This window comes from Bos indicus x Bos taurus, chromosome 21, assembly GCF_003369695.1.
Source record: "Bos indicus x Bos taurus breed Angus x Brahman F1 hybrid chromosome 21, Bos_hybrid_MaternalHap_v2.0, whole genome shotgun sequence".
Lineage (NCBI taxonomy): Eukaryota > Metazoa > Chordata > Mammalia > Artiodactyla > Bovidae > Bos > Bos indicus x Bos taurus.
This window is the reverse complement of record NC_040096.1, coordinates 27,083,220-27,099,885: the sequence shown is the minus strand read 5'-3', so window position 1 is coordinate 27,099,885 and position 16,666 is coordinate 27,083,220. Positions and strand designations below refer to the sequence as shown.

At 45.8% G+C, this 16,666-nt stretch overlaps 1 protein-coding gene across 1 annotated transcript in view; it reads right to left on the bottom strand.

Annotated features, from left to right (window-relative positions):
• The window catches only part of IL16 (interleukin 16), a 126,514-nt gene that overhangs the window by 44,410 nt on the left and 65,438 nt on the right, over positions 1-16,666 (bottom strand). The window contains exons 4-7 of the mRNA XM_027521457.1: positions 11,559-11,667; positions 5,628-5,770; positions 4,600-4,710; positions 911-1,025 (exon numbers count right to left, since the gene is read on the bottom strand). Of these exons, the coding sequence (XP_027377258.1) occupies positions 911-1,025; positions 4,600-4,710; positions 5,628-5,770; positions 11,559-11,667 (478 nt within the window). The remainder of the gene's footprint in view (positions 1-910; positions 1,026-4,599; positions 4,711-5,627; positions 5,771-11,558; positions 11,668-16,666) is intronic.

Genomic DNA, 16,666 nt, shown 5'->3' with positions numbered 1-16,666 from the left:
GTCAAGCGTCTTATCCAATAACTGGTGGGTGACTGTGGGGTGGGACTGGGTGGGGAGAAAACTCTCCCCTCCAGGACAAGAAGACAGAGAGGGGCACTTGGGGAGCATCTCAGGCCCTTCAACCCCTTTCTCTCAGGGGCTTCCCTCCCCAGAAGAGATGAATAAGCTGAAGGGAGATAGTTGATAGCACAGGTGGGCAGAAGGGGAAGGAGGGCAGTGGGGTGAACCGTTAGCTCCTCAGTAGAAGGACCCCATCTGATAATTCTCTGCATTCCTAGAGTCCAGAACAGGACAGGCTCGCAGAGAACATTCACCCAACTCGTTAGAGCACTGGGCCTGGCTCCCCATGGTTGTGGGCTGGGGTGGGCAGACAACAGAAAAGAAACAGGATGTCAATGGGAGCAGGGTGCCAGCAACTGAGAGGAGCCTTGAAAAGCAAAGGCAGCAATAGGAATGCAAGGGGCAGAGCAGATGCCTTGGTCCTCTGTCCCAGGCCAGTGATAGACTGGGGGTGCAAACACACCCAGCCAACGGGCCAGGCATGACAGAGCCATCACGGCCGTGTATCCCACTGCTTGCAGACTCTCTCAGAATCCATGCAAGCTGGATTCTGAAGGCTTGAGACACATGTTACGTTCCCAAGAGCTTCTACCAGGGCTTCCCTAGTGGTCCCGTGGTTAAGATTTTGCCTTCCAATGCAGGGGATCTGGGTTCGATTCTTGGTTGGGGAATTAAGATCCCACATGCTTCACAGCCAAGAAACCAAAACATAAAACAGAAGCAATTTTGTAATAAATTCAATAAAGACTTTAAAATGGCCCACACAAACAGTGTCTACTGGAAGCCTGGGGAGCCTGGGGATTCTCTTTCGATTCCTCAAACGTCACCTAGTAAAGCCTCAGAGATCTACCTTCTTGTAGCCTTCCATCAGCTGCTGCTGCTCCCCCTGCAAAGATGGTTTTAACGTAAATTCCAATGGGGCCATAGATGCTGTCCTTGCCTCCAACAATGCTGAAGCCCAGGCCCTGGGAAAGAAGAGGAGAAGGTCAGGCTGAGGCATGTTCCATGCCATTCATTGGGGTTTCCCAGTGGCTCAGTGATAAAGGAACCCACCTGCTAATGCAGGAAATCCACATTCGATCCCTGGGTGGGGAAGATCCCCTGAGAAACGAAATGGCAACCCTCTGCAGTATACTTGCCTGGGAAATCCCATGAACAGAGATGCCTGGTGGGTTATAGTCCATGGAGTCGGAAAGAGTCAGACATGACTAAACAACAACAACAACTTCCCAAGGAGGCTTAGCCTGGGTTGCAGGGAGCTCCTCTTGAGACTGTGAGCTCAGGGAGGCAGTGGGTGCATCTTATTTGTCAGGGTCTGGTCTCCGGAGGCAGACGCTCAGGAAATATATGTTGTAGAGTGAAGGCATGAACACTGGCTGGAGGCTGGGCCTCTGGATTCAGCTCACAAGCATGTCAGGGCGTGGTCAGCATCATGGCTCCCAGGAAGATCCCTCCAAGTGATGGCTGCCGGGTATCAGCATCACTGCGGCTGGGCAGTTTCTCCTAGGCTCCTCAGAGAAGTTCATGCATCACCCAGCATCACAGAGGCGGCAGGCCTGAGAGCCACCTTCAGATCCTAAGAGAACCCAGTGAGCAGGGGCCAGACAGGAAAGCAGTGTGGACACAGTGCTGGTGTGAGCTTCTGGTGAAGGTGGTGGGTGTTGCAGGACCGGGAGACCAGTGGTGTCCAGGAGAAGCACAGTGGTAGGAAAATGAGAAAGCGGGTTGGGCTTCTGTTTGGGCTCCCAGCTTCTTCCTGGCTGAAATAATTGCTCTAGACCCAAACTTTCACCTGCCCTAGTGAGGCAGAATGATCCAGTGGACAAGAACAAGAGCCCGGGGTCAGAAGGTCTTCAGTCACTGTCATGGTTCAGTTGCTCACTAACCAAGTGATCTTGGCAAGTCCTGTGAGTCCCAGATTCTCAGCTCCTTGTCTACGTTGTTATTCAGGCATCAGTCGTGTTTGACTCTTTCCGACCCCATGGACTGTAGCCCGCCAGGCTCCTCTGTCCATGGGATTCTCCAGCAAGAATACTGGAGTGGATTGCCATTTCCTTCTCCAGGGGATCTTCCCGACCCAGGGATCAAACTCAGGTCCCCTGTATAGGCAGGTGGATTCTTGATTGCTGAACCACCAGGTAAGCCCTCCTCATCTATTAGCAGAAAATAATAGGGTTTTGTAACAGTTAATGGAAGGATCCCTGCAAATCCCCTGGTGCTGTGCCTGTGTTTTGGCAGCTGCTTTTGTGGTTTGACTTTAGGTTAAAGCGTCTGCCTGCAATGCGGGAGACCCAGGTTCAATCCCTGGATGGGGAAGATCCCCTGGAGAAGGAAATGGCAACCCACTCCAGTATTCTTGCCTAGAGAATCCCATGGAGGGAGGAGCCTGGTAGGCTACAGTCCATGGCGTTGCAAAGAGTCGGACACGACTGAGCTACTTCACGTCTTCTACCTCAAGTGCTGGTGGATCCTTCCAGCTCTGCTTCCTCCTCCTCAACTCAGTTCTGGCCTCACTCCTACTCATGCCTGTTAATGATGAGGTCTTGGGTGTGGAGGTTATGTGAGGGAGACAGTGGGAGGCCTGCCCTATTTCTGAAGCCACCACTCCTGCTCTGCACTCCAGGCTTCCTATGCCAAATACGTTCCTGCTTCCCATCAAGGCCGATTCAACCTGCTCAGTGATGCATACACCCATGGAGTCTACTCACTGACTGTACAGTCTGCGCACACTGAGATAACTGACACCATTTTTAATCATCTTTGCTAGAGGGTTGGTACCCTTTTCCATTCTGCCTTCCTTTTTATATGTATACAACTTTTATTTTTTAGGCTGTGCCATGCACACATAGAATCTTAGTTCCCCAATCAGGAATCGAACCCTCGCTCCTTGCATTGAAAGCACAGACTCTTAACTGCTGGACACCAGGGAAGTCCTTGTCTTCTTTTGAGCACTGCAAAAGACAATCTCAAAAACAATCTCAAAGTTGATGGTATTAAAATGCATCTGCCCAAATGCAAGAGATGATGAAGGACAGGGAAGCCTGGCATGCTACAGTCCATGGGGTCACAAAGAGTTGGACAACAAAAAATGCAAGAAGGTAAGAGCATTGTGATTTACAAATCAGGAAGAGAAGCTGTTTGGAGAAAATTGGGCACTGGAGAGAGTGACTCCCTTGTGACTAGAGGGACAGTTATCTTAGCTCTTCCCACTGGTTTCTCCTCGTTTCTCTGCTGAGATCCCAGGAGATAGAAGTGATGAGGGGTGGAGAGGAGGACTTTAGACGTGTGGAACCTTCCTCTAGGAAGACCATTTTGGTGAATAGCTTCTCACACCACATGCCAAAATCATGAGGTGGGTAGAAACCTACTCTTCCATTAAGCATCTAGGTCACTTGGGCTGGCCTGAGAACTCTGCAGCAGCAGCCGTGTCCACCTCAGAAGTTCTTCGGTGCCCATGTCATCTCCTTGCTCGGGGCAGCATGGTCTGTGGGGCGTGCCCAGAGCACTGGGGCTGTCCCACCACCTCTACTGCTTTTCTCCTTATCTTTCAGTATTTCTCGACTGTGAGGCTAAAATCAGTCTGCATATCTGAATTCGGGGAGACACATGGACTGAATGGGTGTTCTCCCCATCAAATCAATACATTAGGGGGAAACTTTCAGAGGTGACTAGGCCATAAATGTGGAGCCCTCATGAAGGGGGCAGGGGCAAGATAGGAGGAGGAGATGAAGAAGCACAACCACTGTATATGAAATATGTCGGCTATAAGGAGACATTGCACAGCACAGGGAACAGAGCCAATATTTTACAGTAATTGTGAACAGAATATAATCTTTAAAAATTGTGAGTCACTATGTTGTATACCTGAAACATATAATATTGTACATCAACTATGTGTGTGCTCAGTCGCTCAGTCGTGTCCGACTCAGCGACCCAAGGACTGTAGCCTGCCTTGGGTTACAGTCCTCTGTCTGTAGGCTCCTCTGTCCATGGGATTCTCCAGGCAAGAATATGGGAGCAGGTTGCCATGCTCTCCTCTAGGGGATCTTCCCGACCCAGGGATCAAACCTGGGTCTCTTGCATTGCAGGCAGCTTCTTTACCAACTTAGCCACTGTAAAATCAGGGAAGAAGTCCTCAACATGCATGGCAACTGCCAGCACCTTCAACTTCGACTCCCAGCCTCCAGAGCCATGAGAAATAAACATAAGCTGTTTAAGCTGCCCAGTCTAAGGTATTTTTGTTACAGCACCTGAACTGACCCTGACGATGATTTGAACTGAATCAATTTCAAAATAGGGTAAAACTATTTTCAAAAACAGCAAACCAGGGACAAACTGGGGAACATTCGTCTTCCTATGACCTGCTCTGTGCAGAGCTAGGTTGCCTACCCCTCCCTGAGCCTGCTCGCATGACAGCATCTGACACCCCTGTTCTAAGCCCGGATCCCCAGCCCCTGTCCCCATCCCCACTGTGACATGACAGCTCCTTGGGAACACGTGTTCATCCAGGAGCCTCCCCTGGCCATGGTCCTTGCTCACCTTGGCCTGGCCCTTCATCAGCACGATGTTGGAGATGACAGATGCCTGGAGGCCCCCTGAGGGCTGCACGAGCTGAGCTGTGCTGAGCGACCGTGTCGGTCTTGACAAGCCCTAGAAAAAGGGTGAGGTGGAGAGAGGATGAGTCCAAGGATGTTGGCTCACTCCCCCAGGAAGGGGGAAAGCCCACAGAGAAAACCCTGATGCCTGCTCTTCTGAGTGTCTGCCGCATGGGGGCTGCAGTGAGGTGAATGCAGGGCGGATGGTTGGGAGTCCAGTGCAAGGGTCTGTTTTGGTGGCCCCAGGAGACATCTTTGCTGAGCCCAGGCTCCTTTTCGACCAGCAGCCAGATGCTCACTAAGATTTGTTACAGGAGTGAGTCCCGAGTCACAGATCACACATCACAGACCACAGACAGTGAGTCCTATACTCAGAGTCCCCAGCAGAGGCTGGGAGGTCAATGGCCGAGAATGTCCTCAACAGAATCCAAGACACATTTACTGAGACCCTCATCTGGGCCAGAAACAGGGTGGTGGGCAGAGGGTCAGGAACCCCAAGATGTGGGACTTCCCTGGTAATCTGGTGGTTAACAATCTGCCTTCTGATGCCAGGGACGCAGGTTAGATTCCTGGTCAGGGAACTAAGATCCCACATGCTTGCAGTGGAGTCGAATAAATAAATAGAACTCTTTTTAAGAATTGTTTTTAAAAATATGAACTCCCATGCCTTCCTTAACTTGCCCCCACTTCCCTCGACGACCGCTTAGGGTCACTGTACAGATTAAATTAAGGGATCCACGTAAAGCCCCACTTCAGGGTCTGCACAGGTGGAGTGTTCTCTGCCCATGAGATCCTAACAACATGGAAGCAGCTGCGGGAAGTGGTCACAGGTGACCATTCCTCATGTGGTTCTCTGCCCCCAAGCCAGCTCCTCACCACTGTAGCCCTGTGGACATCAAACCGCCAGGAAGGCTCTTCAAGCAGTCTTCCCCTCGCTCCCTCTTCTCGGGCCTCCCTGCCCTTCGTTCTTACCACAGCCTTTGCTGCGGGAAAGTCCAGTTGTTGAGAGAGAGACTTCCTGCCGCTGCAGAGGGAATAAGGCTGCCTATCCGCCGAAGCCGCTGACTTCTTGGTTGTTGGAAAATCCATCTCTCCTGTGCAATAGGGATTGACACCTAACCCAGGAGAGGAAAGAAAGGGAGAAATCATTTGTGCTCTCAGACAGTGAAGCTCTAGATAGAACGTCGTCCTCGCCCACGGCCAGCCCTCACAAGCTGGGGGCCAGAGTGAACTTGAAGCATGGAGCGCCCAGCGCTGGGTACATGATAGGGAGGGCAGAGGAAGAAGTAGGCGGTATTCTGGCTACCTTCGTCCATGCTGTGTGCTCCACGGGGTGAGGGTGGGAATGTCGCTTCCATTTCAACTCAGCTCAACTTAGTGAGGGTTGATGTGGCCTCTCCTACATGTCAAGTAGGATGCTGGGTCCTCAGGAAACCACAATGATCTGTCAGCTCCAGTCCCTGCTGCCGGGGGTGAGGAGGGGGGCATTTCAAGAGAGAGGAGGAAAGCAGAAATGATGCCCCATACAGGCAGGGCCAGAGGAGAGATGGGGCAGAAGCCTGGGTGATCTGCCTCTTACACACACATTTGCACACAGGCACGTAAAGAGTCATGTCTGATTCTTTGCGACCCCATGGACTGTAGTCCACCAGGCTCCTCTGTCCGTGGGATTCTCCAGACAAGAATACTGCAGTGGGTTGCCATGCCCTCCTCCAGGGGATCTTCCCAACCCAGGGATCAAACCGGGGTCTCCTGCATTGGCAGGTGGATTCTTTACCATTGCGGGACCAGGGAAGGCCACACACCCCTAACACAGGCAGGCAAAGAGTCAACTCTTGAGTCCTTGGGGATCTAAGAATATGCATGGCAATCATCTTCTCTTCCTTTAGGGGGAAACTCAGACTTCCTTTTACCCCACTAGGAAATCTACCCTACTGCTTTCAGCTGGAAAAATCTTCAGAGATTATCTGCCATGGCTCCTCGCTGTCTAAGACCAGTGCTTCCCAACTGAAATACAATGCAAGTCATATATGTAATCTGAAATTTTCTAGTAGCCACATTTTTAAAAGTAAAAGAAAAAGAGTTTAATGTTAATAATTTTTTTTTTTTGGTCATGCCTCACAGCTTGAGGGATTCTAGTTCCCTGACCAGGGATCAAACTCGTGTCTCCTGCAGTGGAATTGGAGAGTCTTAACCACTAGACTTCCAGGGAAGTCCCTAATATTGTATTTAGTTCAATATACCTAAACTCTGTCATTTCAACATATAAATAATCTGCAAAGTTATTAATGAGGTATTTTGCATCTTTTCTTTAGTTTTGTGCTTAGTCTTTTAAATGCGCACAGTTTTTACCCTTCTGAGCATCTCCATTTGGATAAGCCACATTACAAGTGAGAAGGATGTGGACACTGGCCACCGTACTGGACGTCAGGCACCCAAAGAAGGGCGGGGCTTTCCTAGTACACAAGTGGCTTTGGTGGGAAATTCCCCAAGATAAAGATGTGAAATTGGTGGTGGTTCAGAGGGAAGAAGGCAGGTTGGCAGAGAGTTTTGGTTTGCATTTATTCTTGGGGTAGGAAAGACTTAAGTTGCTTTATAGGCTGGAGACAGGAAGCCACTACCCAGAGTGGGCTGAGAAAATGGAACACAGTGGGGTTTCATGGAGATGTGAGATCCCTAAGGGAGGAGGAGGAAAGGGACGAAGGCCTGGGGGAGAAAGGAGGTGTCGTGGTTCACTGGTGGTCCGAGTGGCTGGGGAAACATTCCCCTGCGAGGGCAGCTGCTCCCAGCATCTCTCCACACTAGGAGGTGGTTCTCCCCAACTCACAGGGACCAACTGCCCCCAGAGGGGCCAGGAGAGAGAGGAAGCTGAGAGCTTCAGAAAACCACACTCCAGAAAGAGGGGACAAAGATTCACGGGGCAGAGTTGGGAAATGGAGCTATAGATGATCCTAAATCTGCCTGGGCATCATGTTTTTTTTTTTTTTAATATATACTTTTGTTTATTTATTTATGGCCATGCTGGGTCTTTTTGGCTGTGTAGGCTTTTCTCTAGTTGCAGCAAGCAATGGCTACTCTCTGGCTGTGGTGCATGGACTTCTCATTGAGGTGGCTTCTCTTGTTGCAGAACACAGGCTGTAGGGTGCATGGGCTCAGTAGTTGCGGCTCCCGGGCTCTAGAGCACAGGCTCAGCAGTTGTGGTGCATAGGCTTAGTTGCTCCCAGGTATGTGGGATCTTCCCAGACCAAGGATCAAACCCACATCTCCTGCATTGGCAGGTGGACTGTTAACCAGTGAGCCAACAAGGAAGCCCAGGCAACATATTTATTGAATGTTTTATCATAAGTGGCTCAAATTTCAATGCCCCACCCAGACCTGCTGAATCCACGCCTGTACAGATGGGGTCTGGGGGAGTCTGTGTGCTTATCAGGCTCCCCTGGCGGTGTGTCCAGTGGTCTTTTGGGGAAACTCAAAAGTCCAATCCTTACTTTATCATGAGGAAATGGATCCCAGTTTCCCATTCTCCTGCCCTCAGCAGGGCAAGGGGACTACCGTATGAAGAAGGGCAGCAGTGCATGGCTTGGGTTCAGGGAATATGGACAAGCAAACACGTGGCCAACTTGGATCAGCCTATAGGACAGAAGCACCTAGAGCCACAGGCCGGCACCATGGGAGCAAGACCGGCCACACCAACTCCGTTTCTGTCTTCACTGAGCTAGGCAGGAAAAAAAAAAAAATGTCAACTCAGGCTTTCTGAGCAGGGGGTTCCTGCTCCCACTGTGAGTTTGGATCAGCAAGGACACAGGCCTGGAGTCAGGACACAACAGTGTCTCCAAAGCACTAACTGGTGGTCTGAGCCCTTTCCTGCCCCTTCTGAAAATTACTGGATGTGTTCCAACATCAAGGAAATACATCAAAATTATCACCTTGGCTGGGGTGGGAGGGAGTTGAAACCAGTTAGCATGTAGCACTGAGTTCACTGAAAATGGGGTTATAAAATCCAAATGCAAAAGCCAAAACAATTTTTGACAGGGAAACTATGTATTTTTTGGTTATATAATAACATGCTTTCGAATTGTGGTGCTGGAGAACACTCTTGAGTCCCTTGGACAGAAGGAGATCAAACCAGTCAATCCTAAAGGGAATCAATCCTGAATATTCATTAGAAGGGCTGATGCTGAAGCTCCAAAATTTGACCACCTGATGCGAAGAACTGACTCATTGGAAAAGACCCTGATGCTGGGAAAGATTGAAGGCAGGAGGAGAAGAGGATGACAGAGGATGAAATCGTTGGATGGCATTACTGACTCAATGGACAAAAGTTTGAGCAAACTCCAGGAGATAGTAAAGGACAGGGAAGCCTGGTGCACTGCAGTCCAGGGAGTTGCAAAGAGTCAGACATAACTGAACGACTGAACAACAATAATAACATGAGTTTTTATTTAAGTTTACATGGAATTATGAAATGGGGAAATAAATGGGAATGGGTCTACAGACAAATAACCCCATCTCCCATAAGGCTGACAATTTGGAAAAATACAGTCTCAAGTATTATTATTAATAATTGATTAAACCTAATTGATTAAACTTAATCAATGAAGAAGTGGTGATAAAAAACTAAATAAACCTTCCAAATTACTGCAAAAACTAAACACAGAAAACAAATGAAAAGTGACCATACAAATAGAAAGACTCTTTGAACCCCATGGACCAGAGCCTGCCAGGCTCCTCTGTCCATGGGATTTCCCAGGCAAGAACACTGGAGCGAGTTGTCATGCTCTCCTCCAGAGGATCTTCCCAACCCAGGGATTGAACTCTTATGTCTCTTGCATTGGCAGGCAGATTCTTTACCACTAGCACCACCTGGGAAGCCCTAAAAGAATATGAATAAAAGCAAATATTAATTATAATACTAAAGTCAATGGCTTAAGCTTCTCTCTTAGAAAGACTGCCAGATTTGCTTTCAAGATCTAAGTGCATATCATTTGCAAGAGATAAACAAAGTAAGCAAAAAGAATGAAATAAAAGGATGGGCAAAAACTACCAATGACTGATGCTGGAATCAGGCACTTAGGAAAAAAAAATCTATCTAGATTTTTGTTTCATATCAAACATCAAAAATAAACTACAAAGAGAGTAAATTTATGGGGAAGGCAAATCATTTAAAAGCTAGAATAAAATACTAGGTAGAAATAATTTAATCAATATGGTTCTACACAAAATAACCTTCATATTATATAACTTCTGTGGTTCTCTCGTAAATCTGTAATCAAATATGATCCAAGAAACATGTGCAAGCATATATCTATAATTACCTTGTAAATCTTGATAAATTGGAGGCAATTTAAAGGTGTCATAGTGTAATAATTAAATAAGTGTACATGAGAAGTAATAGCTCTCTACATGTGGAAGAAACTTTTAGGATTAGACAGGAAAAATTTGATGGATTTGATTAGATCAGATGAGAACATCTTCATGTTAAAAAATTAAAAGAGAAAGAATAAACTGAAAAAAGTATGTTCAGCAAATACGGCAGTCAAATATTAATTTAACCAAAACAGTTTTTAGAAATAACTGACAAAATGATGATCATCCGAATAGAAGAACAGGAGCACTCCAAAGAAGAGAAGTAAATAATGAAGGGGTGTTGAACTGCACCTGTGCAGAAAAGCATTCTTTCCACTGAGTTTATAGACCCATGGACCAGTGAGGGTTTGACAGAAGCCAAAAGCACATTGAGCTAGGACTTTGAGAAATTGAATGAAGGGGCCATTTACAAACAGTAGACGGGGCTTAAGAAAACAACAAAGCCCAGTGAGGTACTCTGGAGTTGGCATAAGCTGGAAGCTGGAAGCTTTACCACTGGTGGCTCAGTGGTAAAGAATCTGCCTGCCAAGTTGGAGATGCAGATGGTCTCTAATATTCAGATCTGGCTTGCTTTTAACGTCTTCATGTTTTTCTGCATACTTCACATTTTTCTGACTTTTGAATTAGTGTTATCCTATTTGCAACAACCAAGAATCATGACATCTTTCAGTCCCAACTCCCATCCTGCAACAGGTGAGGTGCCAAAAACTCTGGGAGAGACCACGGACTTCCTAAGACCAAGGAATCTGTCAGATGACAGAGCAAGAGTAAAGTCCTTGTCTTCTATCCTCAGTGTCAGCTCTTCTCAACTTGGCACTTGAGATCCACCTAGAAGAGGAGTTGACCAACCCACAGAGAGCTCTATGGACAAGAGCAGAGGTGCTCCAGCTGGCCAGAGCGTGCGCATGCAATGAAGGATGCTCCAGAGAAGCTGTGGACACCATTTTGGAGCAGTCTGGCTGGACAAGCAGAGATCCACCCTCCCCTAAATCTCCCACATCACTGATATTCCCAATGCAGTAAAATGAGTTCTGTTCTGAGAGTAAAGTCCAATTTGTTCATAAGTCCAACAAAGTTGGCCTAGGTACCCAACTAACACAATTGACTATATATTAATAGTAATGCACTGTAATAGGTTTATAACACTTTTCACACAAATAATAGGTACATAAAAAACAAACACCCAAAATAAAGAAAACACTTTAAATCTTATAGTGCAGTGCCTTGAAAAGTACAGTAGGCCAGCTACATCGCCACTGCTTTTACACTTGCTTCCAGACATCCTGGGCTTGAAATAAAGATACTACTGTCCTCTATGTAGTCCTATACACTAAAGGACACACAAGCACAACCATTTGTAGAGGATGCACACACATGACAATATATGCCAGACACGTGAACTAACTTCCAGGATTGGACCTGAGAATACACGTTTGCATCTTTGGAAGTTCACAACTTAAAGGTTAATATGTAGGAGACTTACTGCATTCACCACAATCTAAGCCCTGCTCCTGAGGATGGTTCAACGACACTTACTGGTTGAGTTGCTGCGTGTTCTTTGATGACAGGCTTTGGGAAACAGGAAGTTATTACTTTGTGGGTCCAGTTTTCCGGACTTTTCTCGAGAGGAAGTTGTAGAAGTTTCCTGCAAAACAATTTCCATTTTTTATTCAGAAATTAGAAGAGAAAAAAAATGAAATCTCAACACTGACCATGGAAATACTTGTCAGATGGTCTGTTTCTTTCTCTATACTACAGGCTCTATGAAGGCAGGAATTTAGATTTACTACCATCCATTAACTCATTGGAGAAGGCAATGGCACCCCACTCCAGTGCTCTTGCCTGGAAAATCCCACGGACGGAGGAGCCTGGAAGGCTGCAGTCCATGGGGTTGCTAAGAGTCGGACACGACTGAGCGACTTCACTTTCACTTTTCACTTTCATGCACTGGAGAAGGAAATGGCAACCCACTCCAGTGTTCTTGCCAGGAGAATCCCAGGGACAGGGGAGCCTCGTGGGCTGCCGTCTATGGGGTCGCACAGAGTCAGACACGACTGATGCAACTTAGCAGCAGCAGCAGCAGCATTAACTCATTGATACTACTAACTCATAGATATATAATTCATTTAATAAAGAATATGAAATGAGTATTTTTATATTATGAAGAATAAAAATTATAATAATGAATAGAAATTGCATAAATTTTGAACTAATGCAATAAATGTTGAATGACAGAGACTTCCCTGGTGGTCCAGTGGTTGAGAATCTACCTTTCACTTCAGGGCACACAGGTTTGATCCCTAGTTGGGGAACTAAGATCCCACATGCTGCAAGGCAACTAAGCTCATGTGCTGCAACTTCTGAGTCCGGGGTTATTTTCTTCACAGCACGTGTTATTCTGTTATTATCTTTCAACTTTTTGTTTGTTTGCTGTTGTTCTTCCATCACTAAAATGCCTTGAACCATCAAGGGAGGTATGATTTAGGGGAGATAACCAAGTAAGTTCCATTGTTCTGGCTCATCATAGGCACTTAGAAACAGTCACTAAATGAATGTTATATAAAGAGATTTCTCGATATTGAACCATCCTTGCATTCTCGAGTGTATCACATTTTTCTTATACTGCTGATTTCTGCCTGTGAAGATTTCATTTAGGACTTGAAAAATCAATATTCTTAAGTTAAATTTGGTTATTATTCTGTTATTGTTTTTCTACTTTGCCATATTGATCAAATTTTACCTGCTTCTTTTTTATACTAATAATTTGGAAACTCTGTACTGAATCTAGAAGCAGTACTTACTAAACCACACACTTGAACTCGTCTCTCTATCAGGCCAGTGAGAAAAGAGAAAATGAATGACCCTTTCTCAGATAAGATGAGAACTTGAAACAACTTTCACTCACTCCCATCTCCTCACCCTGGTATTTTAGAAACAGAGGATGGGGAACAGAAGACTAGAGGTTGATGATGAGCATAATGGTATTAATTATTTTACTTCTCTCCCCAGAACTATTTTTATATTGTTTTCCTATTGCATAACTTTATTAGCCACAATGATTGTGACTTAGTTCTTGAGTTATGTCGGCTTTATTAGTCACGACCATAATCCTTAGGAGAGAAAGAGAGTGTGTGTATGTTCTCTGAAAAACTGTGCAGATGGAAAGCTCTCTGAATATTTGCATGTCTGAGAATGTCTTTCTGTGGTCATCACACTTGAGTGATTTGCTGAGTATAGGATGAGTATTGGTTAGTCTATCTAGAAACTCTAGTTGGTTCAAATGCTACCTGGGATTTAATGTTTTAGCGTAGAGGTTTACTAGGGGTATCTGCCACCCTTTTCTGACAGGTCTATCTCGTTGGCAGTGCTGATTCATTTCATGTGCCAAGTGCCTGCCGGCTTTCAGCACCTGGTGTACTTCCCAGAGAGGAAGGAGGACCTACTGCTGCTTCTTCCTATGTCCCATGTAACCTATCTTCCCCTCCAGCCCCTGGCACTGGAGAAGGCAGTTCAGTTGGCCTCTGTCACACTCATTCCCCAGGCCTGTCCTTCCTGTGTGGTCAATGGCAGGTTAATGAGCCCTTCCCTCAATCCAATCTCACCTGCACTATGTCAGGCAGAAAGTTCTCATGGCTTCCAGAATATGGTTGGCCCCTTTCCATGGCTTCCTGTTCTGACAGGCATTTCTCCCTATTGGTACTTTTTTTTTTTTTTTTTTTTGATAGAAGTTTCTAAGAGGTGGGAGAGTTAATAAAGTGTACTCAGTAACCATATAACCATCTGGAGCCAGAAGTCTACTCACAACCTTTTTTTCTTATTAAAACTGTATCTAGTTCTGACACAAGAGGATCCTGCAAGAAATTCCACATATCAATTCCTTTTTACTTGTACACATCAATGTCCAAAACCAGAGAACTCATCTTCCTAGACATTCATTTTCCTTTTTCCAGCAGTAGATGGCACTATATTAACTTGAACAAAATTATCTTCTCTAACAAGGATAGCCCAGGAAATATGTTAAAGGAGAGAGATTATATGAGAGGGGACTTATATATATTTAAAGAGATTATTGGTCTTCCTCAGTGGCTCAGATGGTAGACTCTGCACTTCCAGTCCAGGGGTCCTGGGTTCAATCCTGGTCAGGGAAATAGATGCCACATGCCTCAACTAAGAGTTCTCATGCCACAACTAAACATCTGGCATGTGGCAACTAAGACCCGGTGCAGCCAAATAAATAAATAAGTTTTCCAAAAAGTATATTTATTGTTAAATTTCTTTATTTTAATCCTCTTGACAAAGCTCCGTGTTCAAAACATGATTTAGAAACTACTTGACATAAAAAGCCAATTGATAGCAGAAAAATCATAGAAATGCAGCATATATATATATTTTTTTTTTGGTCCACATTACCTGCAAATGGCCGATGTCATATCCAGAAGTGTGTGCTAAGTTTCTTCAATTGTGTCCAACTCTCTGCAACCCCATGGACTGTAACCCACCAGGCTCCTTTGTCCGTGGGATTCTCCAGGCAAAATACTGGAGTGGGTTGCCATGCCCTCCATCAGGGAATCTTCCTGACCCAGGGAATGAACCCACGTTTCTTGCGTCTCCTGCCTTGTCTGGCAGGTTCTTTACCACTAGTGCCACTGGGGCAGCCCAACCAGAAGAGGGAATCTTACAAGACTTTGGACCTTTAAAGAAATAGAGCCAGTTAGATCAACTGTCCTGGCTTCGGGAGCAGTAGTCTCACTGTGCACAGACCAGCTGTGGAGCCTCTTCTGTGGGCCGAGGCTTTCTGGGCCAGTCCTTCTCATTCACAACTCCATGTCCTGTGGCCAAAGCTGTCTCAGACATGAGACATGCGGCCTCTGCCACGAAGCCATCATCTGAACACCTAGAGGCTTTGATAAGTTGCCTCTAACCAGGCTGCTGTCAAGCTCTTGGACAGTCATGAAGACTGAGGTGCTTCACTTTGACACCCTCTGCTACGAATCTGCTCTCTGGATGACTGCTACGGGGAAGAATGGAAATGCATTACCGTAAACAGAAGATGAGATCCACATAGCAATTTTCTATCAGACGTGTATATAAGAAGCTACATAGTGGGACTTCCCTGGTGGTCCAGTGGTTAAGACTTCACCTTCCAATGCAGGGGATGTGGGTTTGATCCCTGGTCGGGAAGCTCAGATCCCACATGCCTCATGGCCAAAAAACAAAAAAGTAAAACACAAACAATGTGGTAACAAATTTAATGAACACTGTAAAAATGGTCCCCACCAAACTTCTAAAATGTGACACAAATGAACCCAACTATGAAACAGAAACAGAATCTGGGACACAAAGAATAGACTGGTGGTTGCCAAGGGCGTGGGGCACAGGAGAGGGTTGGGTTGGGAGTTTGAGATTAGCAGATGGAAACTAGTATATATAGGATGGACAGACAAAAAGATCCTACAATATAGCACAGGGCACTATATTCAATCAGATCAGATCAGATCAGTCGCTCAGTCGTGTCCGACTCTTTGCGACTCCATGAATCGAAGCACGCCAGGCCTCCCTGTCCATCACCAACTCCCAGAGTTCACTCAGACTCACGTCCATCGAGTCAGTGATATATTCAATATCCTGTGATAAACTTTAATGGAAAAGATTATGAAAAAGAATGTGTATCTATCTATCTATATATATAATTGAGTCATTTTGCTGAACAGCAATAATTAACACAACACTGTAATTCAATTATACAAAACCAATACAAGTAAAATTTAAAACAATGGTCCACATTAAAAAATCTTGTCTTGTTGTTCAGTCTCTAAGGTCGTGTCCAACTCTACGACTCCATGTACTGTAGCACACCAGGCTTCCCTGTCCTTCACTATCTCCTGGAGTTTGTTCCAGTTCATGTCCATTGAGTCAGTGATGCAATCCAACCATCTCATCCTCTTCTCCTCCTGCCTTCAATCTTTCCCAGCATCAGGGTCTTTTCCAATGAACCAACTCTGCATCAAGTGGCCAGAATATTGGAGCTTCAACTTCAGTATCAGTCCTTTCAATGAATATTCAGTGCTGAATCTTAACAAACAAAACATCTATATGGCCCCTAAAAGCTCCAAAATAGAGGCAGTGCACAAGTTCAATGGGAAGGAAAGCATGATAGCCCACTCCAGTATTCTTGCCTGGAGAATCCCATGGACAGAGGAACCTGGCAGGCTACAGTCCATGGAGTTGCATAGAGCTGGACATGACTAAAGCAACTTAGCACACATGCAGGAGGGCACAAGTTCTATGGACTTTCTATTTCCCGGACATTGACAAGGAACCAGTGCTCATCCAGACTCTGGGATCATCTCAAGGTATATATTCACTCTTTTTAATTCATAAAACCCTGAGCATAATGTTTCCCCCACCAGAAAAGCACAGTGGGCCTAGAGCAGAAAAAAGGGTCATGAGATGAGCAGCATTAAGCCTCTTATGACCCTGGGCTGGTCAGTTAATTTTTTGGTCTCAGTGTCCTCTTTTGTAGGCTGAAGGGGTGAACTTAACAGCTTCTATAATCACTTTCAGCTCTATATTTTTTAATGCAATGGATGATTATGTTTAAAGAGTCAAATGACCATTGTCCTCTCTGAAGTGATCACATGGCA